This window comes from Zonotrichia leucophrys, chromosome 6 (assembly GCF_028769735.1).
Source record: "Zonotrichia leucophrys gambelii isolate GWCS_2022_RI chromosome 6, RI_Zleu_2.0, whole genome shotgun sequence".
In the NCBI taxonomy this organism is placed as follows: domain Eukaryota; kingdom Metazoa; phylum Chordata; class Aves; order Passeriformes; family Passerellidae; genus Zonotrichia; species Zonotrichia leucophrys.
The window spans coordinates 3,831,958-3,859,566 of NC_088176.1; the positions used below are offsets into that span (position 1 = coordinate 3,831,958).

A 27,609-nucleotide genomic window follows, 5' to 3' on the forward strand; every position below is an offset into this window, starting at 1 on the left:
GTTTCAGTGCATGAAGAGATTTCTGAATTTCACTCGTATTTAGAGGGAATTTGCTTTATCCAGGGACAGGTGCTGCAGGTGGCTGATGTGCCGGGTGGCTGATGAGCTCCCTGGTGCTTTCTCTTTGCTGCTCAGCACAGGAGGTTGCAGTGAGCTGGGAAAGGCAAAAAGCTGCTGTGTTTTCCTGCTGTTCAGAGCTGTACTTGAAGGAAAACACTTGGCCAGCTCAGAGCCACCGCTGTGCCACTGGAATTCTGTGAACATGTTATGCTGTGGGGATGGTGACAAGCAGCTTTATGGGCTGCTGCCCCTGTCCAGTGATCTGCATTTCACCACGGAGCTGTCACAATGTTCTTGGGACTGTGGTGCTCCCCCCCAGAATAATACAAAATCCTCTCTCTGCCCAACCTCATCATCTGATGCAAAGTCAGCTGAGAAGCTCAGGGCTCTCCCCAGGTAACTGGCACTGCCTCAGTTCTCAGACAATTTGCAGAATAATTAAGTTTTTCCAAAGCTTGTCAGGGTTTGTTTTGGTTATTTCACTTTTCCTGTTTAGATTATCTGAAGCACATGAAATGAACCAGTTGGTGTGTGCTTTATTCCAGGGAAGCACAGGCTTAGAATTGGGTAAGACTTTGCAGGATCTGCTTCTCTTGTGCCCTTGAATTGTGTGGGCCCTGATTTTCCTCCCAGTCCTGCCTGAGTGTGGGGATTAAGGTGGGATTTCTCAAGGGCACAAGCCATGTTAGTAGAGTGCCATTTTTTGGAGATCTAACTGCACAAGTGATACAACCAGTAATTTAACATCATCAAGGGAAATCATGGCATAAAATAATATTAATTGAGGCTCTCTGCCTTCAGGGATGAAATTCATTAGTATTTGTCACTTATATGATAATTAAGAGTGAATAATTTGTCAAACTATGTTTCTTTCTCTTCCTTATTTTCCTGGTTGGAGAAACCCAAACACTGAAGATTACTCAAGTAAAGCAATCCCATGTCTGCAAACTCAGGCATTTGTGTCTGAAGGAGACCTCCCTGTGCCCAGAGGGGCTCCAGGAGAGCTGCAGATGGACTGGGGACAAGGATGGAGGGACAGGACACAGGGAATGGCTCCCACTGCCAGAGGGCAGGCATGGATGGGAGATTGGGAATTGGGAATTGTTCCCTGTGAAGGTGGGGAGGACTGGAATGGATTTCCAGCTGTGGCTGCCCCTGCATCCCTGGCAGTGCCCAAGGCCAGGCTGGACATTTGGGCTGGGAGCACCTGGGACAGTGGGAGGTGTCCCTGCCATGGCAGGGGTTGAAACTCAATAGGATTTAATCTCCCTCCCAACCCAACCCATTCCATGGTTCCATGATTGTCATTCCAGGTCTTTGTTCCCTTTGAAATTCTGCATTATCAAATCAAAAGGAAAAGGCAAAGTTATTGAAGGTTTACTTGCAGCCTGTGTGTTTCAGTTCTTCCCAACTGGCAGTGGTTGCTATAAATACCTGTGATGAGTAATGCTGGGTTTTTTTTTTCCCCTCCCAAACTTCCTATGGTAAAATAATTTTTTTGATCACCCTGCTGGGAATGGAAAAGAATTTAAGCAGAGGTGGTTTGATATGTGGTGTATTTTTACTGCTGCTCCAGCTGATTTGAAGCAGAAGACTGGAGTTTCTTTATTTGAGTACATTTTGGTAGTATCATCTTTCTCCTCATTATAGAGTAATGAGGACAACATTGATATTGTGAGCAAGTTTTTATTCTTGCACACATCTAATTTGGAAAAGAAACACGAATTAAAATGCAAAGTCATATTATTTGTAAAGGAATTTATAACCTTCATATTATTTTCTGGATACCTAATAAGCAGCTCATTTGGTTTAGCTGAATTACATTTTTCAGCTTTCACACTTGGGAATAACTGATTTGTGAGTGACAGAAGAAAGTCTCTTTTCCTCTGTCCAAAAGGGTTTTGTGGGGTTTTTTTTCATAAGACACTGTATATTGAGAAATATTTTTGCATTTGGCTGCAAGTGAAGCACAAACTGGGTTAGACTTGGAGTTATTCTTGAATATTCTGTGAAAGGAAAAAGACTTAGCCCTGGCTTCCAGTTTTCATCAGCTGCTTCCATCTCCTGTTTATGAAGATAATTTAAGTACCCATGGCATAACTTGAATCTGCTTTTTCCAGTAATTCAATATGGATTTTTAAAATTCAAGTAAACACCTTACTGAGAAAAGATCTTGATCTGTATTATTTGCTAGAATACTTGGTGATAACTGTACCCATCTCTCAGGAATAATCACTTTTCCAAAGAAATTTAATAGGAATTCTAATTACTAAATACTTGATTGAATCTGTACGTTTTTATTTTATAGAAACATTGCCATAGGAAAATAAAGCACCTTCAGAAAAAAATATAGACTTGAAGCTTGAGAAATTGTAGATTTCTTCAATTTTTTCCCTTCAGATAAATTTCTAAAAATAACTTCTCATTGATTAAACTCCTGTTTTTCACATAGTATTTTGTGCTGATTAGACACAGACACCTCCTTCTTTTTACCCAGTAAAAACCTTTTTTTTTTTTAGCTTCAGAGAAGCTGATATCAGAAAATAAGAGAGCAGGAAGAAGTAGCAGCAGGGGTTTCATCTTCTTCCTCCTCTTTTTCCTCTTCTTCTTCTTCTTTTTACTTTCTTTTTAGGGGATCTTTGCCCCTGTTTAAGGCCAGAGTATTTTAAGCTGTGGATAACTAAAACTCCCCATATTTTATAAGCAATTTCAGCTGAAATTTATTTAAACCCGGTTGAAACCATGGATACTCATGAATGTAATTTAGGTGGGAGGGTTTTTTATTTCAATAAGCATTTTTCCCATATTTTTTCCTCTACTTTCCACTTCTCATTGCAATGTGGAGGAGAGGTTTATTCCCTGATGAGCATCACACCAAGGGAAATATCCTCAGCTTAAAAACGAGCAGGGATTGGGAGACAGGGGCACTTGTTCTGCAGGAGCTGCTGGAATTTCCAGTGTGAAGGGATTAGCAGGATGCTGGTTCAAGGTGCTCTGCAGATCTTAACACTCCCTGGCAAGGTTTTAAAGCCTCGGGCTACTTCAAATTCCATCTTACTTTAAAATGCATTGAAACCTTTTCTTGCCAAGGGTTATAACTCAGGTCAGTGACCATGTTTGTGTTCTCATGTTTTCCCGTTGTTCTGCTCTCCCTGAAGAATTTATCACCCATTGTTAACAGGCTTTTTTTCTCTGTGTTTTCTTATTGACTTTTATACAAACTTCTCCTCAAAATATCAGAGCTAATGCAGAGAAAAGGGGGCTTAATTTAATTTTGGTAGATGTAGGAAAACAAGTGACTTTTAAGCTACCTTATTTCAGTCCTGAAAATGAGAAAATGAGATGTTTTAGGAATTGAATCAGTGTCTTGTGTTTTGGAGAACTTCCTCCAGATGCCACATTGGGAAAAGGGATTAACCACTGCATCCTCTCTGAGTTAGAGCCACCCATTTGGGTAGAAAAAGTCTGTAAACCTCTTCATTTTCATTTGGGAACTATTTAATGATCTCCATTCCTGGAATTGCATGGATGGCAATGATAAATCCACATAAACCACAGATGAAATACCACAAAAATACAAGTAGCCTCAGAGGACCACATGGCAAAGCTTCTGTGCTCTTTATGCCAGCATCCAGCTTGGTGCCAAACATTTCCTGGGCTTTAGAAGGAAAATAAATATCTGAAAACTTTCAGATGCTATGTTTCATTAAATTCTAGTTCAGATTTATATGGAAAACAGCTTACCCAAAATACCTTCAACTATTTGTTTGAAATGCTGGGAAAGCTGTTTGTGGTAGGTTTCCAGCAGAAATTGGGATACAGATTGGTGCTCCAGTTGGGGAGCAGCCAGACATTCCTGAATTTTTAACCTTTGCCACCCTGGCTATGAAAATTATTAATTCTGGTTCTGGAGGGAGGTGGTGCTGCTGTTTCCTTATGCCCTGCACTCTGCTTTGCTGCTTCCAGGGAAAACAAGATTTTCTAATCACTGATTTTCTAATCACGATTATTTACATGGGCTGGAGCTGGCTTTTTAGGACTTTCCAAACTCTGCAGACCATGTGGATAATTTGTTCTGGATAAAGACTGTGGCTCTGGATCTGTGGCTCTGTCAGGCCGCAAGAACAGACTGAAGCTCTGTTTATCTTTTCTGACTGAAATTTATGTGTAAACATTCTGAGTTTTCAAAGGGACTTCCCAGAATTTCCTGCCCTGCCTTGACTAAGGAAATATTTTGGTGAGGGCCTCAAGGGTCTTAAAGTGAGGGGGATGAATGATGTGTTCCTTTCTTTCTCCCATGAAAAACCTGCAGTTTCTTAGCTCTGATTTATGGTCAGCTTTGCCTTCTTTTCAGGCAGGTGTTAACGAAAATGATTTTTATGATGGTGCTTGGTGTGCAGGAAGAAATGACCCCTACCAGTGGATTGAAGTCGATGCTCGAAGGCTGACAAAATTCACTGGAGTCATCACCCAGGGAAGAAACTCCCTCTGGTCGTAAGTACATCCTGACTTTTCTCCATGGCACTCTGAGCTCTCAGACCAAGGAATTCATGTCCTAATGTGCTTTGGTTCTTTAGGAAAAACCCAAAAAAACAGATTGGAAATGCTGTGAGGCATCAAGTCATTGAATGGGACAAAAGTTGTGTTATATAAGGCAAAGTCATTATATACACATTTTTAAAAAATATAATATAATATAATATAATATAATATAATATAATATAATATAATATAATATAATATAATATTAATATAATATAATATACAATGTAATGTAATATAATATGTTGATATGATATGATATGATATGATATAATTTGATTGATATTATATGAATGGCAAAGTCATTATATATATAAAAATAAATATGTATAATGATATAATATATATACTTCTATGTATAAGGCAAAATCATTTTATATATATAAATAAATATGTATATTATAAAATAGTAATAATATTATGCATATATTTACATCTATATATAAGGCAAAGTCATTATACATGGCATAAAATAGAAGTTTAAGGGTAGCAAACTTCTCTAGTCATGATCTACATTCGGATCTTTACATTCACCTTGTCATGCTTGTGTTAAACTTCCTCATTCTTTCCCAATATTTAGCTTGATTAGCTCAGGTTATAGTTTCAGGGAACTTTCTAATTTAGTTTCAAATAACCATGCCTCTCTGAGATGTCTAGGTAATCCCTAGGTAATCTCCAAGTAATTCCAAAACAACATGATTTTTATGTGAGCAGATAAAACAAACTTTATAGTACTAGATGTATTTACATATGTATTATATATGTGAACATATTATTTATAAATTTATATCTATTTAGAATTATTTTTTAAAAAATATTACTTAATTACATATATGCATATAATTATGCATATATATATATATATACAGTATATACAGTATATACAGTATATATAAAAATATACTATTTTTGAGCTTTCTGGCCGCTGCTTGTGCTAGAGAATTCTCATGGCACAGAGAAATAAGTGTTTTGCCCAGATTTGTCTGCATTTACTGCTCTGTGACTGTTGTGGAATGTATGAGAGGGATACAGGAACTGGAGGTGAGGATTTGGGGGTTTTCCTGCTCTTTACCTGTTTGTTTGGCCTTTTAATTTGTCACTGAGTCTCACAGCTTTGTGTGAGCAGATAATGGCACTTGTGCTGCTGGACCTTTTGCACAAGTGTGCAAGAGATGCACAATCACTCTGAGAGATCCATTCTGTCAGAATCCTCCCTTAGAAAATGAATGTGACATGTAATTGAAGGTAAACCAGAAAAAATGTCACTCGTATCTTGAAAAAATCATATTTTCCTTTCAACAGCTGAATTTTTTGTGGGGATTTTTTTGTTTAATTTCTTTTAATGTGCTTGTGGGAGTAGGTGCTTATTTGGCAATAAGGTTTCTATATTTATTCCACATTGTTCTATGGTAGGTAGGTAATTATGAAGCAAAGCCTTACTCTTTTCTTTATTCATCCTCTTGACATTGCTGTTCCTCTCAACGCCAGAGCTGCACTGCTTCACCCTCTCATGCTTCTATTTTTAGTTCAGCTCTGTTAGGAGTTTACAGCAGATCTTGACACTCTATTTATGGCTGGTATTCACAGTCATCTTGGGGTTTTGGGGGTTTTTAGAACCATAGAAACACCAAACCACAGAACGGTTTGGGTTGGAATGGATCTTAAAGATTGTTGAGTTTCAGCTCCCCTGCCATGGGTCAAATTTTGTGTTTGACTCTTTCCCATAAAAAATGGGTGGGCAGAGCCCTGAGGGTCTGCAGGAAGAGCAGGATTGGTGCTGGCAGAGCAGGACCAGGCTCCTCCTGGATTACTGCTGAGATTTGAGGAGAAACAGGCACATTTCTGCCTGCCAGGAGCAAAGATGCTTTCACCAGGACCAGCTGTGCTGTGGGCAGGTTAAAGTCTCCTGAGAACACCTCCTGGAGGACTGAGCTGTGCCCCATGGAAGGAGCAGGGCAGAGGGGAGAAACAGTCCCAGAAAGGGACAGAAAGAGAGGGGTGGGACTTGTTTTGGGGTGGGCAGGTTCCTTTGTGCCTCAAAAACAAAGGAGACTCATCAGCTTCCTTCCCTGACCCTCAGCTGCTGACAGGGATGGTATCAAAAGGGATTGTTTGTGATGGGAAATTTTGTGCCAAAAGATGCCCTTCTGTTACCTGAGGCACATTCCCAGCTCTATGAGGCTGTGTGACAAGAAGAGAGTGCTTTCATGACTGATGGAAACATATGCTGGGGAATAAGCTTATTGTAGGTATGAGAGCCAAAAAACCACCTCTCTGATCTGTGTTGTATTAGAAGTGAAAACCTGCCAAGCAGGGGAGCCGAGGGAAGATTTTTATTTAGTCCAAAGCCTTGGAGACTTTCCCAGCTTTATATTTTAAAAATAAAAAATCAAGGCACTGAAGGAGGGCAGGCTTATATTAGATATTAGGAAGAAATTCTTTCCTGTGAGGGTGGCAGGCTCTGGCACAGGTGCCCAGAGAGCTGGGGCTGCATCCCTGGAGATCCAAGGCCAGGTTGGACACTGGGGCTTGGAGTGGGACAGTGGAAGGTGTCCCTGCCCATGGCAGGGGTGGAACAGGATGGTCCTTAAGGTCCCTTCCAACCTAAAGCATTCTGTGATTCCATGACACTGGGATAAAGAACAACTAAACCAACTGTTTTTATTGAACAAGCATCTTTAACAGAATGAAAAACCTGTACTTCACTGGAAGATGTGCTTAGATCAGATGTGTACCTGTCCTGGTCCCTGCAGTTTCCTGCTGCTGACCTGATGGGGACATTTAAAATGCCAAGGGAGGGCAGGCAAGGACACCCTGCAGGATCCTCCCTCAAACTTCTTTGCCCTTCACTGCAAAGCTGCAACTCTTGAGCTCCCAGCAGTGTGGCCTGTGCTCTCCTGTGTGTGATGCTGCAGCCAGAGCTCATTTTCTGGTGCTGGACTCATCCTTTTCCTCCTTTGGGGCAGCTCTGGCACCTGGAGTCTGGTGACCACTCCGATCAGACACGATTATATATATATTTATATATATGTATAAATTTCTGTCCCCCAGAAAGAAACTATTTTATATAACATATAACATATAACATATAACATATAATATATTATATATCATATATAATATATAATATATAATATATAATATATAATGTATCATATATAATATATAATATATAATCTATAATATATAATATATAACACATGATATATTATATATTATATATTCTGTGAATCAGATTTTTCTCCTCTCTTTTTTAAGCCTGAAACAAGCAAAAACAGGCTTTGAAAAAAAAAATCCTGGATTTGAGGAGTTCTTCCTTTTACTAGTCAGAGCAAGCACGTGAGCTTGAGGGCTGTTGCTGTTCAGGCACCTCAGTCATTCCTGGGAAACCTGAAATCATGGAAAAGGGTTCTTTTGCCACCATAAATGGGCAAATCTGCTTAGATCATCCAGAATATCTGCAGATGATGAATTCCACAGAAAAAATTGAGCCCAGCTGTGAGAACCAGGACTTCTTTTTAATTTTTACACTGAAGATATCCAAAAATCAGGAGTGCCACAAATTCTGGCTAATAGGGATAAAATCCAATGTCTTGAAAGTGAGCAGGATATCTGTTGCTTTGGGGCAGAAATAATATATGTAATAATAATATGTAATTCTTAATAATAAGTAATTCTTGAGTAATAATAATGAATAATGTAATTCTTAAGTAATTCTTAAGTAATAATAATGAATAATAATAAAAATATATGTATAATAATAAATGAAATAATAATATATGTAATTCTTCATATTGCTGCCAATACATCAGTTTTAGGAACCAAATATCATTAAAGAACTGTTCAAGGCTGTAGAGTGGGACACTGGAAGCATCACTGTGGAATTGGGCCAGGGATTTAAAGCAATGATGTTGTAATTTAAAATATGCACTCTCTTGACAGAGGGAAAGAAACTATTAATCACTCTTAGCAGTTTGGCAGGAATTTGAAAAACAGAGTAAACTTGTTTCCCACAAACCAAACTCTCTTCTGATAATTCAGCATCATTTTTTGTATCAAGAGAAAACCCACATGTCAAAATAGAGTCAGTGTGTGCTGACAGTAATGTAAAGCTTCAGGCTGTGTGAATGCAGAGGATGTTGTGGTTTTCAGGAGAGGATGTAATGTTGCAGTGAGTGAGATGTGTTTTCTAAAAATTAACCTTTCAGTCACGGTAAATTGTGAACTATCACCCCATGCCATGGAATGACAAAATGACAATAATAAGGAAAAGCATGGATGAAATGATCTGTGCAGAAAGTTGGAGTTCTGCAGCAAAATTATGAAATTTTTAGAGAAAAATCAAAATAGACTTACTTTCAAGTAAGCTCTCTTTAAGACCTTTCAGCTTCATAAAAATATTGAAGATTTTTTACTTTTATGCAAGATATTTGTCTTTAAGAAAAAAAATGTTGGGGGAGCATCATAATTTTTCAAGTCTGATTTGGGTAGAGGTTATTTCCTGTGTCTTCCAAAATTGCAATAGCTCTTAAAAGGTTTGAGGAGACACCAAATCAGTGGTGCTGCTGACTGGAAGGAATGGCTTTCATGTATTGTCTGTTTCTAAACTGACAACTTTTTAAGCTGGTCACTTATTTTTATTAGTGCTGAAGAAACATTTTAGCCAGAAGCTGGTGTAGACACCATGGCACATTCCTTCCTGTGAAACTTTGGTTTCCCTGTTCTGCTCTGTAGGAATAGCAAATAATTAATGCCCAGCAGATTGGATTTTGTGTCTGATCATGCTTTTGCTACAGACAAGATCCCTGTGATTGAACAGGAGAACGATTTTGGAATTTTTTTGGTGGTGCACCCTCGAGCTCAGCCTTCCCTGCGTGCAGTGCAGCTCCTCATGATGCCCCAGCATCCCTTCTGACAAACTGTCCTGAGGGAACTGAAGGTCTGTAACAAGCTGGGTGCCTTCCAGAGATGCAGCTGAGGATAAATTTAGGTCAGTGCAATTTGCCTGCTTGCTTCTAATTTCGGTGCTACAGCATTCTGCTCTTCAGTCACAAAATGAATGTGCTGCCCCACATTCCAACTCATTGCTGCACTCACTGGCAGATTCTCAGAAGCTCAGATTTGGTGTTTAGGGAGTGTCTATGGCAAGGGGATCATTTCCTTGCTTGCAAGGCAGTAAAAATCAGTCACAGAATCATTAAAGTTGGAAAATGCCTCTAAGATTATCAAGTCCAACATTGCCAGGGTCTTTTCAGCTATTCCTGGTGCTAAGGTCATGGTCTCAGTAGTAACACTGGCTTCCTGAAGAGGTGATCACATGAGCATCTTCAATATTCCAACAATACCAGAAGAGCAGTGATAATCCTTCCAGTGACACTGGGATAGCATTCAGGAAAGTGGAGTGGATATTCACAGGTGTTTTGAGCTGCTACTACAATCTAAGAGAAGAGAATTTTGCATTGTACACATGAAGGGCCAGAATTCAGCAGTGCAGTGCTGCTTGTGAGAGCAGAGAAGAATAAACCCCTTTGAGCTGCTACTACAATCTAAAACGGAATTTTGCACTGTACACATGAAGGGCCAGAATTCAGCAGTGCAATTCTGCTTGTGAGAGCAGAGAAGGATAAACCCCAAACCCTGCCCAGCTCACAAGCACAACAGACAAAGCTGGCTCTGCCTTTCAGAGCAGCTCCTCCTGTCCCCTCACAGAGGCTGTGAAAACACACCCTGGTGAAACTTCAACAAGTCCAGGGGAAATGTCTCCATGTTTTATCCAGATCATGTAACAAAACAAGCAGCTGCTGTGTGCAGACTTGGGTAATTCTGGTGCATTAAATCAGTGCAAACTGTTATTTGCCCTGACTGGGTGACAGGACTGCAGAGATGATTACAGCTTTCCCAAAGTCAGCCTCATGGGGTGAATTGTTCCAAATCCATATAAATCATATCAAGTGTATTGATGGGAGTTATAAAACAACCTGAACTCATTGCAGGAAAAGCTCCCTTGAGATAATAATGTCAGCAGTTCCATGTTACACTAATGTTTATGATGGGTTTACCTAATAAGTTTGATTTTCTCTGGGTGTGGCTTGGTGAATCCCTCTCATGGGTTTTCATGAGCCAGCCTTTGGCAGCTGCACCTCCAGGGCTGTCCATCTATTTGTTTAATTTCACTCCCTGTGCCCTGTTGATTTTCCAGCTCAATTCTTGCCCCTGCCCAGGATTTTGTCACTGCTGAGCCCTCCCCACCTCTGGGGAGCTGCCTCGGTGACCAGCTGGGGTGATCCTGTGTGGGTGGGGTGCTGACAGCACACCCAGGCACAGATTGATGCTTTCCCAAGTCTGTCTGACAGAAATGTCAGAGCTGATGCTGTTCTGTTGTGGCTCTGATTTGTCACGGGGATCCTGTGCCCAACCTCTGTCACTCACTGCAGGGAGCAGGACAGTGCCACCCTGGGGCTGTGGTCACTCTGCACTCCCAGAGGGTGCTGAGGAGGGGACAGAACCTGCCCTGCACAGAGGGGATGCTCAGAGAAGGAAGGAAAGCTTTTTCACCTCTGTGAAAGGGACTTGAAATCAAAGGAGCCCAATCCTTTTGGGAAAGGAGACTTGCAGTGAATTTAGGCATCTGCTGCAGCTGATTGCTCACCCTTACTCATGACAGTCTGAGTTTGTGTCTTTGGCATGTGAATGATGACTTGGTGCAATGAGAGTGGTTGGGTGGGGTTCATGTTCATCAAGCTCCTTGTCCCACCATTTGTGCCCTTCCCAAACCAATGTCCCCTCCACGTGCACTGGGTGGCACTTGGCCACCTCTCTGAGGGCTTGAGAGCCTCCAGCATTGCTGTAAATATTCATCAAGCTCCTTGTCCCACCATTTGTGCCCTTCCCAAACCAATGTCCCCTCCACGTGCACTGGGTGGCACTTGGCCACCTCTCTGAGGGCTTGAGAGCCTCCAGCATTGCTGTAAATATCCTCTCAGCTGTGGGCACAAATGGCAGTGTTTGTTTGCTGGTGACTCTCATTTACTTTCATTTTCCTGTATTTTAACATTCATGAAGTGAGGCATTGCCTGGAAAGTCTGGATTTCTCTCCTCAAACACTCAACTGATTTACAAAGGTGAGGTAGGCACAAATGAGAATGGAAAATTAAGAATGCCACAAAAAGAGGTTCAGAAGAAAAGGCATCACAGCTTGGTTGTGTTCAGCAGATACACAGGATCTGCTGCAGAAAGAATTTCAAACTTATGCAGATTTCATTGCAGAGTGGCCCAAAATGAGGGGATTTAAGACCTAAAATGTTTGGGGCAGAGGATGTCCCTGACCCTGGCACCTTCAGGCATTACTGGCTGAATGTACAACAGCAAAAAGATGAACATCCACAGCTGGCACCAGATTTTCTGTAATGTCATAAAATTGATGTAAAAACCTGGCTGTAAGTTGAAGATGTTGGGTTGGAAAGGTATTTGCAACCCCAACTCCTGTTTATTGAGTAGAGCTTTGAAAAATCTGTGCTGAATTCACTTCAAGCAAGTGAAATTCTGGCTCTGAGCTTTTCTTCATTGGGCCTCCAAAGAGATGGATTTCACAGCAGTACATTCATTTCAGTCAGCTAGAAGCAATTTTAAAAATTAAAAATTCAAAGATTTCAATTATTAAAAAAGTACCCTTGCTGGCTAGTCAATCTTCATCTCCTAAATCATATTTATTTTAATTAGTTTGCAAAACTTGCTGGGCTACCTGTGGTTTGCCTGGGCATTTTCTGACTTGGCTGATTTGGAAGCTGTTTGGCAGTGGGTGATTTAAAATTTTATCAGCATAATTATTATTATAGAATATTAATATTAATGGTTTTACATTTAATTGCATGAGAGTACAAATTAATTTTTCAAGTAGAAAGCCATTTAATTGCCAGCATGCTGATTCTGTTGCATGAGTATCATTTAGTATAAAGCTTGTCCAGCATTTTTTTGGTACAGAGATTTTGCTTTATCAAGTACTTTGGTGTTTCAGTTTATTTATTATTGCTGGGTACACATTTATTTGCCTGAATGGGTCTATTTTATATTAATTTTAGGGGTTCTATTGCAGATAAATCAGGTTGGCCTGACAGCAGAAGAATAAAATGCTCAGTTGGAGCCAGGTCTGTTGTTCATGGGAGCTCTGCTGGTGTTTGCTGGTCTCATTCCAAGAATGTCAGAGAATCATGGAGTATTTTGGGTTAGGATGGATGTCAAAAGTCATCCTGCTCCAATCCCCCTGCCATAGGACACCTTCCATGATCCCAAGCCTGGTCTTGGACACTTCCAGGGGTCCAGGGGCAGCCACAGCTTCTCTGGGCAATCCGTTCTCGCAGGAACAATTCCCAATTCCCAATCTCCCATCCATCCCTGCCCTCTGGCACTGGGAGCCATTCCCTGTGTCCTGTGCCTCCATCCCTTGTCCCAAATTCTTCTCCAGCTCTCCTGGAGCCCCCTCAGGCCCTGGAAGTTGCTCTAAGGTCCAATCCAGAGCCTTCTGCAGCCTGAACACCCGCAGTTCTCTCCTTTCCAGACAGGAAGATGCTCCATCCCTTCAGTCTTCTCTGGGGCCCATGTCTGCTACTCTGGGCTTGAGCTTCTGCTCACCAGCACCTCAAATCCTCTGTGCTTTCTTTGATGTGGAAAAGCACCCTCAGATGTGAGGATCAATATTTATTTTAGATTTATTTCACTTGTTGCTGGTCAGCTTTCCATGATTGAGAAGCTTGGCATTAAAACATGACATGCAGCAGGAGCTGCTCAAAGAGAAAAAAACCCAAACAATCCCAATTCCCAGCTGATCCCCTGCCTGCTGGAGCCTGGGCAGGAAAACCTGGCATTCCTCCTCTGCTTCCCATTCTCCTGAGCTGGGATTCAGCCTTTGTCCAACACACAGAGAGAAAAGTCAGGAAATTGTATCAGGCAGGCACGGCTGGAAGATGTTTTGCTGTTCTGGTGCTGCCCATGATCTTTTTGCTCAGTAGCTGATGCTGTGGGTAGATAAGGAAAAGCTGATTATTGGGACAGGAACCTGCCAAAGCTGTAGGAGATCTGCTTTTAATTCTCTGCTTTGATTCAGGTTTACTGTCTCTGTCCCTGGGCAAGCTTTTCTTTTTTGGATAAAAATGGAAAAGCAGGACATTTTCATGCAGCACAAAAGACTGGATTTGAAATTGAAGGTGTTCAAATAAGCTTTGTCTAAGGCCAGTGCATTCCAGATAAAAATCAAATAATTAGTAATAATTCAAAAATCCACCCTATTAAGTGAATTTGAATAATATTTTGATTTTTGCATTTACTGTCTCTGAAAAGAATTGATTAATATTGTCAGTGGATACTGAGATTTTTCAGATAGGCTGCGTCTGAAGAGATAAGGCTGCCATAAATTTTAAAAGGGATTATTTAAAAGGGATGCACCTGAATCCAAAGGCTCCCTGTTAAATCTGTACCTTGTGATCTTTTTCCAGCATGGAGGAAATTTGTGAGGCAGAAGTGGCACTTTGTGGCAGAGGGTGATGGGCTGGGGGTAACCTCAAACACTCCTGGATTGTCACACAATGGCTTCTGTGCCAAGAAAGAGCTCCATAATTAATGCTCTCTTTTGTGAATGCTGGCCTGAGACTTCCCTGGAATTCTGTCTCCTCAGCTCTACAAACCCAGCAAATATCTGTATTTTTCTCTTAGGGGTGGAGTGGTAGGTCCTGAGATATTTTATTGAGTGAAACCAGAAAAGCTTCTGTGAAACAGCAGCAGGGACATCCTGAGTCTGGGAAAACATTACAGCTTTATTTCAGCCTTCCTTAGACAGCCCCAGTGCTGATGGGCTCCAAAGAGATTGGATGTGACAGAAATCCCTGTCTGCAAATCCCAAACTGAGGAGATGGATCTTGGTGTCACCAGGTGATCACACAGACAAAATTCCCCAATACCTCTCCTAGCATAAGGCTTGGCTTTAGCTGCCCTGTTCCTCTGATGGATTGCCACAAAAAAAGCTTTAAATTTCTGTGCCTACGTGAATAAACCAGGTGTTTCTGGAACTCCTGGATCCCAGGAAATGCTGTTCCACATCCAGCTGCTCGCTGGGGTCAGCAGCGCTCCTGTGCCATACAAGGAGGGAAAGCTGCAGCTCTTGGGAGGATTTAGTGAGTTCTTGTCTGTCTGGAGCTGTGGAAGTGTCTGGGGTTTGATGACTCAGTCAATTAGGGCTTTGCTGGGGTTTATTCCAGGTCCTCTGACCCAAGAACCCACACAGAGCTCCCTTCCCCAGTGTGGGGGATGTGGCTTTTAGGGAGAAGGTGCCATTTCCCAGAGGAGCCTCAATTTACAGGAGCCTCCTTAGATTATCAGAAGCTGTTTTTATTGTGGCATTGGGGGAAAAAGAGGGAAGGATTTAATCCCCTGGAGGCAACTTTGCATGCAGTCCCAGTGAGAGAAGGATCTGATCCCCTGTGATGTTTTTATTCTGCTTTTTCCTCACAGGCAAACACAATGAATAGTATATGGTGTGTACCTTCTTACATTGCACTGATTTACCTCATCCATGACCCTCTGAGGTCCTTCTGTCCTGCCAGTGTCCAAGACTGGATGCAGTCCATTAGGGTTTTAATTGCATTCTGCCCCTCCACAGCACGCTGCTTGTTGCCACTCAAGATGGAAAATGTGCAGGACTACTTGTATGTGTTTTCCTTTGGGAGAGGTTTGAACTTTTGTAGTGGTAGGGAGTGAGAAAATAAAAATATGTTAAATGAAAGTCCCAGCTTAGAAATGTTACTGTGACAGCAACATTTTCTCATGCCAGTAAATCAAGCTTGTTCTTTTAAAACATCCTGTATGTGCCATGATTTTCTTACAAAAGTCTGTCCACGTTTGTCATGGTTTCATGTGACTTTAGTACTCTGTTTGAATTGCTTCTGCAAATGTTGAGCAATGAATATGGATGTGTTGTGTTTGCCTTCCTAATCTGATCTATGCAGTTGAAGTGAACAAAGTTCTGTAATACTACAGGAGCAATGATGTTATTTGGTTTGTGGCGTTGTCTCTTTTGGTCATTTAGTCTGATTTTGAGAGATGGTCAAGAATAGTAAAAAAATCAATTATGCAAAGCTCATGCAAACTCCCAACAAAATGAGCAAGGAAATAAAAAAAAAACCAAAACAGCAAAAAGCCCAATATAATTGTAGGTGCATTGAATATGTACAGTGCCACCAGCACTCTCCTTCAAACCCAGGAGTTTTGCTCTCAAGCTCATCTTTTTCTAGTAATTCAGAAAAAGCTATTTTCCTCTTTTTAGAGTTTTGCTGTTGGCCATTTTATAGAATGGTTTGGGCTGGAAGGGACCTTAAAGCTCCCATTCCTCCTCTGCCATGGGCAGGGATGCATTCCACTGTCCCAGGCTGCTCCCAGCCCTGTCCAACCAGGCCTTGGGCACTTCCAGGGATCTGGGCACCCTGTGCCAGGGCCTCAGCGCCTTCACAACCAAGAATTTTTCCCAATATCTGATCCAAACCTTTCTTTCATCACCCATGTCCTGGCACTCCATGTCCCTGTCACAACTCCCTCTCCTCTTGTCAGCTCCTTTATTTGACAGAAGTAAATCAGCCTGTCTTCAACTTGAGAACACAGAGAAGCTGAGGGAAGAAAGTTCTTTGCAAGAGTCAGGAGAAACTTATCCAGCATGCTGAAGTCACTGTTTATTTTGTTGTGTGTCATTTATCATTTTACAGCCAAATTTTAGAGACGCCAGCACGGCACTTCTCAGCTCTGCAGTAAATCTCCTACCCCAGGAGCCCTTCCACTGAAAGGCAGACAATTAGGATTTTCAGAGTGCTGCTAACTTGTTACAGTTGTTTACCAAATACTAAAGTTGTGTGCATTACAAGTGATAGATGTACCCTTCTTTTCATTGCCATAACAAAAAGTTGCCTGCTTGGCAATAGTCAAGATTTTTCCATTTAATCTAACATGAATGGCAAAGTCTATTCACTGAAGGAGGCTGGTGAAAGAGTTGCAAAGGACTGGTTTAGTGTCTAAAACAGAGCTGGGTTTGTTCAGTTGTTATTTTGTTGGGTTTATTTCAAAATCTCATTTTCTTTAGTTTTGGGGGCATTAGTATAGAATGTCCAGGAGTGATTTTCCAAATGCTAATAAATATTACCTCATCTTTGTTTTCAGATGTGTTAAAAACCTCAGTTGTCTGTTTTGTACAAGGCTTGGTGAAGTGGAGCTGATGGTTTTTCCCTTGTTCCATCCTTGTCCCTTTTCGGTCTTCATTAGAAGCCTGACTCTTTAGTGAGCACATAAAGGCTGGTTTGTCCCTAAACACAGGCACAATGGGTTCAATGTGGAGTGTGTGCTCATAGGTAGTTTGCTGTTATTACTTGATTTTAAAGGAATAAAAAAAAAACCAAATCAAAGTTGTATTTGTACAGGAGCAGTACAAGAGGAGGTCCTTAGGTGTTTCTGTCCTTCCAGGCACTCCTGATCTTCAATTTTTATGCTCTGCTGCTTCTCTAATACCTGCCCAAGTGCCCTTTTCTTCTCTCCAGTGCCAAGAGCTTTCCTAGCCCTGGTTTCACTCCCAGCCATGGGACTGAAGCTTAGATAAGAGCCTGTGCTGAAGAAGAGCAGCTCCAGAGCCCTGCTGGTTGCACATAAATATGGAATTTAATCATCCTGGACTGACTTCATGGTACAAATGTTCCTCCAAGCCACAACTCTCCTCCAAGTCCCTGCCTACTGAAACCAGGTGTTAGGGGAAAAAACAAATTATTGCTGCCCTTTCTGAGTAACAAATGTGGGAGGAGAGTTGGGCATTACTTTCTCCAGCCTTCTCCAGCCCTGCACACACATTGTTACCTGTCCACAGGTAATGCCTGAGCAGTGTGAAATTCCACAGCTTTAATCCAGAATATAGGAAACAGCATTTTACATTTGCTTATACTCTTCTTTAGCTGAATCCAGATGAGGCATAACTGAAATATTTGACTTTTTTAGATGAAAGGGGATTTTGCTGTAAATCAAATGACATTAGAAAAATCAGCCTATTGGGGATTGATCAGGATATTGTAGGATTGCAGTAGTCCTGTGATCAATTGTCTCTCTGTCCCTGTCTCTTGCTAATAAATACAAGAACAACTGCAGGCACCAGTTATTCTTCTATTGAAAGAAATGGAAATTTTGCTGGTTGAAATTCACAGATGTTTCATCCTTGAGGATTTATTACTTTTTTCCCATCCTCTCTGATAATAACAGCAGAACTAATAAATGTTCTGCAGCTGAAAAGATGATCTTTGAACACTGCATAAATCTATTCTAGATAAGCCATTTATCCCAAATTCTGCATATAAAAGGAGAGAAGAGCAGCAAGTCTCTCACCCCCTGGAATCCCAGAATATTATCTCACCAGGATTTTGCTTCTTTGTGCCAGGCTTTTTGAACAGTGTGTTGAATCCAGATTGGCATGACTTTGCCAAATGGGATTTCCACTGCTAGCAGCCTTATAAACTTGATTATATTAAATAAAATGCAGTCATTCTAAGTTCTGAAAAGTAACTTATTTATTCTCTTTTTCAAGGAGTAACTGGGTGACCTCTTACCGAGTGTTGGTGAGCAACGACAGCCATGCATGGACTGCTGTGAGGAACGAGTCTGGAGATGTGGTGAGTAGAACAAAACATGTTTTATGGGGAAAAGCAGAGGTGGGAAAGCAGGGGCTGGCCACAGATTAGTCAGGGGCAGCATCTCTCATTGATTTTAAGAGCAAATCCCAAGGTACAGAATCAGAATTGCCCAGGGGGAATGGGGGGATTGCCACCCTCAAAGAGCAGTTCTGGCCCGAGCCACCATCAGCCTGGAGCTGAAAGGTGATTTTACATTTTACATTTACATTTCTCTTACCAAAACCACTCTGAGTCAGTTTGAGGCACTGATGTTGCCCTTTCTTTCCCCCAGATTTTTGAAGGGAACAGTGAGAAGGAGATCCCAGTGCTGAACATGCTGCCGGTGCCGCTGGTGGCGCGTTACATCCGCATCAACCCGCGCTCCTGGTTCCAGGAGGGCAGCATCTGCATGAGGCTGGAGATCCTGGGCTGCCCCTTGCCAGGTGAGAGCCTTTGCTAGTTCATCTTGGCATGGCTGCACGTGGCAGGACTCAAAAAGTGCATTTCCTGTGGACAGCTTTGCTTTTGGTATAATATTTATCTTTAGTGAGTAGGGTTATGCAGAAAGAAACAGCAATATCTGCCCAAGCCCACAGAGAGTATCAGGATAACTTTTGATATGCAAGCCATAGTATCTGTAAGTGCCTTTATTAAAAAAAACAAGATTGCATGGGTGATCTGACTGTTTCCTAGGGCAATTTGTATGTAAATTCTCATGATCCTTTTCTCTTCCCTAAAACTGCATCTAAACAGGAAAAAAAAAGCAAAAATGTCAGTATTTGGAAAGGTGATTTTTATTGAGTGCAGCAGTTTTTCACCCTGGATTCTTACTGGCTTTACACCCATCCAGGGCCAGATTCTGCTTGTGCAGTGCTGGCATTTGTTACCCTTCAGCTTCTCGGGTCTGTGTCAGTGGGTGAAGCTGGGAACACATCCCCAGTTTCAGCACTGTCCTGCTGAGTGCTCTTCCAGCTTTTCACAGATCTTGGATTCACACGGAAACAGCATCAGAGCATCCCCCTGGTAGTCATTTATTGAGTTAATTGCCCGCAGTGGCTGATTCAGTATATTCCTGAAAGAAAATACCAGAATCATTCATTGAGAAACACAATGGGAATGGGGTGTGTTCATTCAAAATGTAATTGGACTGAAGAACTAATAGGTTTTGATAAGTGCTGACCCATCTTTTTAGCTCAGAAAGAGCTGGCATTTCTTTCTCCTTGCTCATTTTGCGCGTCGCACGCGAGGTGCCCGGGACAAAGCTGTTCCCCAGGTTCCAGAGGCCTTTCCAAGCACGTTTTCTTCCTCTGCGATGGGACATGTTTTTGCAGCTCCCTCTAAGTGGATTCCTCACCCTTTATTGGTGTCATTTTGCTCATTCCAAGTTAAATGTCTGGGTGGTTTGGCCGTGGGAGCAGTAAATTTGATGGTGTTGCTCTAACACTGTGTATTGACTGTGGGACTGGAAATCAAGGGCTCTTCTTTTCTGACAGGTTTTTTTTTTTCCATCAAAATGACCAATTTTCCTAAATTCACCAAAATCAGGAGGTGGAGCTCTGCTAGTTCACACATCTCTAGCCTGTCCAAAGCTCAGGGCATAGGGAAATAGCCCAACAACTAAAGGATGATGGAAGGAAAGAAACCCATTTTTCTAACTCTGAATTTCTTTTCATGTCTTCTAGATTTGTGATTTTAGGGTTTATGCCTTCATTAATCCCTGAATATATTAAACCATTTGCATTCAGTCTGTGTTCTGTATTAGCTTTCCATCAAGCAGGCTCAGAAGTGAGGGTAATAAAGGAATAAAGATAAAAGATAAAAGGAAAAGAAAAACCTGAATAAGATTGATATTCTAGGTTAGCACTGTCTGAATGAGATGGAAATGGTTAAAGACAGCTAGAACCCATTCCTGTGGGTAGGGTCTGTCCTTAAAAGCTGCTGCATGTGCTAGATGCGCTGAAAATTGGATAAATCATGATAAAAAACAATTTGGACAACTGGAACATACTTATCTAAGCAGTAGATATATAAGATATATATAGATATATAAGATAATTGTAATTTTTATCAGTGAAATGCTTATCCATAGCATACACTTTTGTTGTATCTTAGGCTAGTGTGGACAAATAACTTTTTGTAGATTGTTACAGTAGCTTTAAAAAAAAGAAAGGAAAAAAAAGCTGCGTTGTCCAACTATGTCAGTGCTATCTTTGGGCAACAGAAGGGATTTGCTGTTTCACCAAGAGAAAGACATTTCTCCATGGAGGAAAGATGCCAGAAAATCTTACCTGTAACAACAATCAGTGCTGCCATGTCTCAAAAAAGAGGGCAAAAAGAGGACAAAACCCAAAAACATTTAATTCCCTCTCCACTTTCCAAAAATGCTGGTATTTACATAGAGGGAAGCTGACACACACAATCTTTTGCAATTGCCTCAGAGGGATGGATGTGCTTTCCTTGCCTTCTATTCCTCAAACCTAAGGAAGGTCAAAACAAAAGTATATGTGATCAAAAGCACCCAGACATTAGAAAGAGAAAATTAGTTGAGTTCTTCATGCATTTATTTATATTGTAGAGTATTCAAGGCAAGAGACAATTATTTTAACAGAATAAATGTGTGATGGAATTTAATTTTTAATAGTTCTTATACAGAAAACTATCACTGGTACCATGATCATGCCATTACTTTGAAGCCAAGATAAAAAAAGAATTTTAACAGCTCTGTAATGGAGCACTGTGTTTTGCAGTAGCTTCAGTCTTATTTTTACTGCTTCTCTCTTAGTGCCAGGCTGCCTGGTCAAGTCTAAAGTTCTGATCATTTTTTGATAAAAATGTGACTTTTTACAAGTATCTTTCATTATAAATGTCCGTGTCAACAGCAGCTCTAAATCCAGCATCTACTTTTGAGAATAAAAGGAGAAAACTATCAGTTTATAGTTGAAAAATATTATTTCATTGCTGATTTCATGTGTGATGTTAATGCTCATGAGCAATGCTCATGAGGCTGCCATGAAATAGATCATGTGGAAAAAAACTTAGAATCACCTGATGTGGCTGCCAGCGGATTTATTTCAAGATTACACATGTGCTGTCTGTGAGATGTTCAATTTAGTGAAGACAAGTCAAATTCACTTAAATTACATGGAAATTAAAAAAAAAAAACACAGTCATTTGTGAAACAGCACATTGGGGTTTTTAAGGCAGTCTAAGGGATTTAAACCAGAATATTCTTTTTATTAAAAACTTCTCTGAAACCTTTGGATTGCCTTCATTTGGAACAGCACTTCTGAGAAGCTGAAACCCACTGGAAGCATCAGGGCCTCACTGGCTGAGGTGCTGTGGACCTGTAATAAGTGAAAATGCCCCTTTTTATCATCAACTGCCAAGCAATTGGTCCTTTCTGGTACTTTTGCTACTTTTTCTGGGCAGTTTTCAGAGCCCTCATGCTGCAAAGTTGTTGGGCATTAACCACTTGGAGTTTTGGGATCCCCAGCACAGGAAGGGATGCCTTGTGCAGGCTGCCCTAGAACAGAGGCTGGACAGAGCTAAAGAACAAAGCAGGGATTGATTCAAAGGATCCTCCATGGATGCACCTTGGGCAGTGTGGGATCTCAGGATCTGAGTCCTGAGATGCCGGGCCACCGAGACCACCCTTGGGGGGCTCGGGAGTCCTGGAATGTTGCCAGAAGTGTCTGGTGGCTGGACTTTGACCCTACACGGGAGACGACACCTGTATGAAGATAAGAGGACTTCACCGGGGTGAATGGCGAAGAGATTAGCTAATTAGAGGGTGAGACACAGGGTTTAGGATTTATGTACAGGGGGGTTTAGAGAAGTAAGATGGAGGAATTGGGGTGTGTCCTGTCCTTCTTCTTCTTCTTCTTCTCTCCATCTTCTTTGGTGATGGTGGCATTTTTGGATTGGTTATTACTGAGAGTGCACCAAGTAATAGGAATAAATGGTATTGGGGAAAAATGATAAATATTGTACACGTAACAATGGGTATAAAGGTACGTGGCTGCCCCGGAGGGCAGACAGTGTGCCCATGGCTGACTGCTGAGCAGATCTCTGTTCAGCTGAAAGAACATCTTTTAGATAAACAATTAATAAACATAAAAACCGAAAGAAGAACTGAAGCCTCTTCTCGTCCTTCGCTACGCGGGCTGCCCCAAGGCCACTCCGGGCCTTTCCAGGCCCCTCAAACAGCCGAGAAAACCCGACATGGCAGCACAAGAGCCCAGCCAGGGCTGCACCCAAGATGAACCAAAATGGCCCCAAAATGCACGGCCGGGCACGGGCTCTGTCCCTGGGATCAGTTCTGCTCCATTTGCACCTTGCAGTTCATTGTCCCATTCCAGCTTTAGCCCAGGCAGTCCCACCCTGCTTGTTTTTCTCTCTCCAGCCCACGGGGTTTGTGCTCCTGGGCTGAGATTTGGATCATTTGTCCTTGGTGCCCAGCTGGAGCAGGAATTGTTTTGTCTCCCTGCTCTGTGCACAGAGCTCAGCATCCCCTGATGTGAGCCCAGACCCACACACTAAAGCAGCACAGAATGGGAAACATAGAAAAACTAAACCTGAGGCATCAGAAAGATGTGGAGCTGTTGGAGACCTCAGAGGTGATCAGAGGGATGGAACAGCTCTGCTGTGAGGAAAAGCTGAGAGAATTGGGATTGTTCATCCTGGAGAGGGGAAGGCCTCGGGGTGATGTAATTGTGGCCTTCCAGTCCCTGAGGGAAACTACAAAAAAGATGGAGAGAGAGACTTTGGGACAAGAGCATGGAGTGACAGGACAATGGGAATAGCTTCCCACAGCCAGAGGGCAGGGTTAGGTGGGATTTTGGGAAGGAATTGTTCCCTGTGAGGGTGGCAGGCCCTGGCACAGGGTGCCCAGAGCAGCTGTGGCTGCCCCTGGATCCCTGGCAGTGCCCAAGGCCAGGCTGGACAGGGCTTGGAGCAGCCTGGGACAGTGGGAGGTGTCCCTGCCATGGCAGGGGTGGCACTGGATGGGATTTAAGGTTCCTTCCAACCCAAACAATTCTGTGCTCCTATGAATCTGTTATTTAACAGCTTTAGTCACTTGTCCATCTTTACAAGAACAGAAGGATGAAGAGCACAAGGGGCCTCTACCAGCAAACTTCATTACCTCTACTGATGATGTACAGACAGATTAGTAGTAGAAAAAAGCTAATATATCCCTCTGTATAAACGTGAGTGCCACAGTTTTGCAGGATCTTTTCTCCATGGAAGAAACAGAGACTTTCTCCAGAATTTCTGTGAATAAATCAGTATATTTCTCTTATAAACCTTCTGTCGTTTTTTTCAGTCTTTTATTCTCAGTTTTATTTTAAAAATAATTTTTACTGAAGTGGACCCATCCAGCTGTGTGCAAGCTTTGTTTGCCTTTCTACATTTTAGCTTTTAATGTTCTAATCTGTATTCCTGCTGCAGCAGAACTCCAGCTATCCAAGCAGGCTGCAGCAGAGCCTGGCAAAGTACGAGTGCTAATTCCCCAGGGAACTGTCAAATCGAGCTCTGTTGTTGAGGAAGGGCCAGAGATACCATCATTTTCACTGCAGTTTTTTTTAAGTTTCCACCAACTCTACAGCATTCACAGTCATTCCCATGATATTAGTGTTTGATGTATGGAAAAAGAGCCAGGCTTTGAAAGGCATGGGATTAAAGTATCAGGGAAAAAAATCGGTTGCTGTATATTTTGGCTCATGGGGATACAGAAAACTTTCAACATCCTGGCAGTTTTATGACATTTATTTTTATATTTTTACAACGTGGAGGTATTTTTTCAATGATGAAGACATCCTGTGGGGCATTGAACACATTGTCTCTTTTGAGAAGAACTGGAGTTTTTTTTTAAGATTTCCATTTCTCATCAGTATATCAATGAGTGATTTCTACAAATTAACATGGGTTTTGATGAGACAAGATTTTTTTGGGACATTTTTCTGTCATATTTGTAGAGCAGCCTTCAACTGACCTTCCAGCATCTCTGCTGTAGATTAGGAAATGGAAGTGGAGACAAGGATGGGTCATGTTACTGTGAAGCTTAATGGGACTTGCATGTTTCATTTCATAAATAACTTAAATAGTGCAAAAAAGCCCCAAAACTTTAGAATTTTATGAGAATATTTAGTGGTTTTGATGCCAGAAATATGAAACTTAAAAATGTTATAAAGTATTTCACACTGTTGTGAGTTTTCCATAATTTCAGTAAGGATTTGTTGCTGTGGGATGGTAACTACATATTTTTCCTACTCAGAATTGTTCTTTTTTTCCCCCACAAAAAAAGTCACAGCTGACAGGTGATATTAGGGGAATATAATGGTTTAAAACCATTTTTTTCTCTAGAGACAATGTCTTTTTGTGTTGCAATAAGGATGACATTTAAACTTTTTCATATTTCGCTTCTCCCTCAATAATTTTAAACCAATGAAGATGATTTTGTGTGAAGGGAAACAATTTTTCATAGAAGCCTGACAGCCACTGGCTTGACAAATGATTACTCAGAATTCCAGACATCCCAGATGTGGCAAGTTAAGGAATGTGTCTGATGTTTTCCAAATAGACTTGTTTGTCTCTGAAAATAAATCACAATAGATTAGGCTAGGAGCACATTTATCAGGAACTTCAAAGCTCAGCCATAACAGTCTTGTCCTGTTTCTTTTTGGTTTTTTTTTCCAGGTGAAGGGCCTGGAATGTCAAGGAAACAGAAGATTCTTTTCTAACCACATATCTTCCTTTGATACTTCAAAATGAACAAACTATAAAAAATATCCATAAAGAAATGAATATGTAAATTTTTAGTAGCAAACACCTCTGACTTCCACAGGAACTCCTTTGGAAGATAATTAGGAATGCTTAATATGCCAAATTATTCCTTTCCATGTTTTGCAGTTGGAAAATACTCATCAGGAAAACAAAAATTCCTCGCAGTAGTAAATTAATCAAGTGGACACAAAGCATTTACTGTGGCTTTTTCCTCTAATTTGATTTTTCTTCCACTCTTTTATCTTGCATCTGACTCATCATTTCCCAATGACTTTTTCCCTCCTCTGCAGCCTAAGGCTGCCCTTCTGCTTTTCTATTGAAATGTAAGTTTTTTGTGCAGAGGAGCTGTCTGGAAAGCTGGTGCCTCCTTGCTTTTGTTTGGATCTGTATGAATTGATTTGTGCAGTGGTTAGAAATATTTCAAATCAGTTGTTTCTCTGAGTTTTGCTTTTGAAAACCTGTTTTAGATACACACAGGACAGTGGAATTCAGATTTCTATGTTCCTTACATGCATTGTGCCAAAGCACCTCTATATCTGAAATTCCTAAGCATGAGAAAACTCCTTTTTTTCCTTTTCTCAGACCCAAACAATTATTACCACAGAAGAAATGAAATGACAACCACTGATAATCTGGACTTTAAGCATCACAACTACAAGGAAATGAGGCAGGTAGGCAAAGAAGGATGGTGTGTGATGGAGGGTGGATGGGTGCAGGCTTTTCAGCCATGTGGAATCTGAATTCCACAAAAATTAAACTATTATTTTCATTTTAAACTCTGTCTGCAGTATGGTTTTAAAATATTTTCTCTGTTCTAATCTATTAAAAGAAGCAGTCCAATAAAGTCCCAAAGTCTTAATTTGTACATAAATGAACCTGAAAGAGGTGACACAATGTGACAGAGGAAGTATTTGCATATAATGTGCCAGTCTTTTTCTTCCATATGTATTTGAGTGGTGAATGACACAGTGATTTCTCCTTCTAGATTTGACTCTGATTTAGCCATCAGTTTTCACATATATTTTGGTGGGTTTGAATAATCAGAATAAACTCTAGAGTCCAATTCCATATTCACAGTTGTGAAGATCAGCAAAAATTCACCAGAAACACCAGAAAAAAACCCTCTGCTAGTAAAATTTTAAACTTACCAGCGTTGTTAATCTTGTTCCTTTAACTTCAAACAAGTTCTTGGCTTTGTTATTGTTTTTAGTCTTGCTTCATATCACCACAGACACAAGTGTGGGATGTCCTGAAGAAATATTTCTGCCCACTTTCCCTTCAAATATAAAGATAATATGTTTGGACTTGATGTGTGTGAATCACTTGCTGTGTGCTGGATTTCAGTGTATTTATACTGCATGAATCACCACTGGGTTTTATTGAGCAATTGTGTACTGAGTCACACGTTTATTTTGGTAGAGATTTCATGGCCTATATTTCTTAGCACAAAGATTAGACGAGTAGGAACTCAATTGGCATAATTACTGTCAAGAACAATAAAATAAAATGCATTTATGTTGTCATTGCAGAAAGACAGGTTGGTCAGGTTAGAAATATCTTGGGGGAAAAAACACACAGCTTTAAACCAGAATGTTTTTGCACTCTTCTTACAAATGGAAAATCTGTGACTGTGGTTGAGAATTGTGAACTGTGTGCTCTCCCAATTTCTGCTTTCTTCTGTGTCAAAATAGTTAATTTTTTTAGAGCTCATTGGATTTTAATTGCTGATGGGCAGAATGTTATGGGTTGCATTGCAGCAAGTCTTATATACCCAAAACTATTCTCAAAACTTCAGGGCAAAGTGTAATAATAACTGCCAGAATCAACTTATTATTAAAAACAAACAAACAAACAACAGCAATCAAATACATGCCCAACCCCCCAAAAATGCATTATTGTCACTTTTCATGGCTACTTCACCACAAAGCATCCTAGAAAAATGCTGGTTTTTGATTTATTGTCAACACTGAGGGAGGAGGAGATGCTGTTCCCTGGGCCATATTCTGGAAGCATCGCATTACATTGCAATAAGTCAAGTATTTGTGAGAGGGAGGGATTTTCTCAGTGTCAGGTGATTTTAATAGAACTCTCTGGTTAGGAAGATGAAATTTGCAGCTCCAGTTTTCTCCTTGTAAAAGAGCATTCAGTATTCTTCTTCCAGTCAATGGGAACCCTCACTGTGTTTTGTGTGCAGGATTGTTTCACAGCCCAAAATATTTCTTAATTTTTAATTTCTATATATGTATTTGTATTTATTCATGTGGTACAGGAAGCTGTTACATGTTTGATGTGGGTATTTGAGTACAACCTTATCTTTGAGACAGCAAATCCAGATCATAGTTGAAATATTTTGCCATTTGTAGGAAATAAGAATGAGAAGATCAAATGTGAGATATGTTGATTTTCAGCATTGTATTTCCATTAACTCCACTGCATTACATTACCAAAAGAGTCACAGTAAATGTCACTACAAAGGTCTAATGCAGGAAAAGTTCTTTGACTCAAAAAATAATCACATGTTTGCAATTAAAGAGATGATGGGGAG

At 40.9% G+C, this 27,609-nt stretch overlaps 1 protein-coding gene across 1 annotated transcript in view; it reads left to right on the forward strand.

The window, feature by feature from the left end:
* CPXM2 (carboxypeptidase X, M14 family member 2) overlaps window positions 1-27,609 on the forward strand; it is a 69,237-nt gene that overhangs the window by 23,423 nt on the left and 18,205 nt on the right. Inside the window, exons 3-6 of the mRNA XM_064716690.1 lie at window positions 4,415-4,554; window positions 18,197-18,281; window positions 18,574-18,724; window positions 25,647-25,735. Coding sequence (XP_064572760.1) covers window positions 4,415-4,554; window positions 18,197-18,281; window positions 18,574-18,724; window positions 25,647-25,735 — 465 coding nt within the window. The remainder of the gene's footprint in view (window positions 1-4,414; window positions 4,555-18,196; window positions 18,282-18,573; window positions 18,725-25,646; window positions 25,736-27,609) is intronic.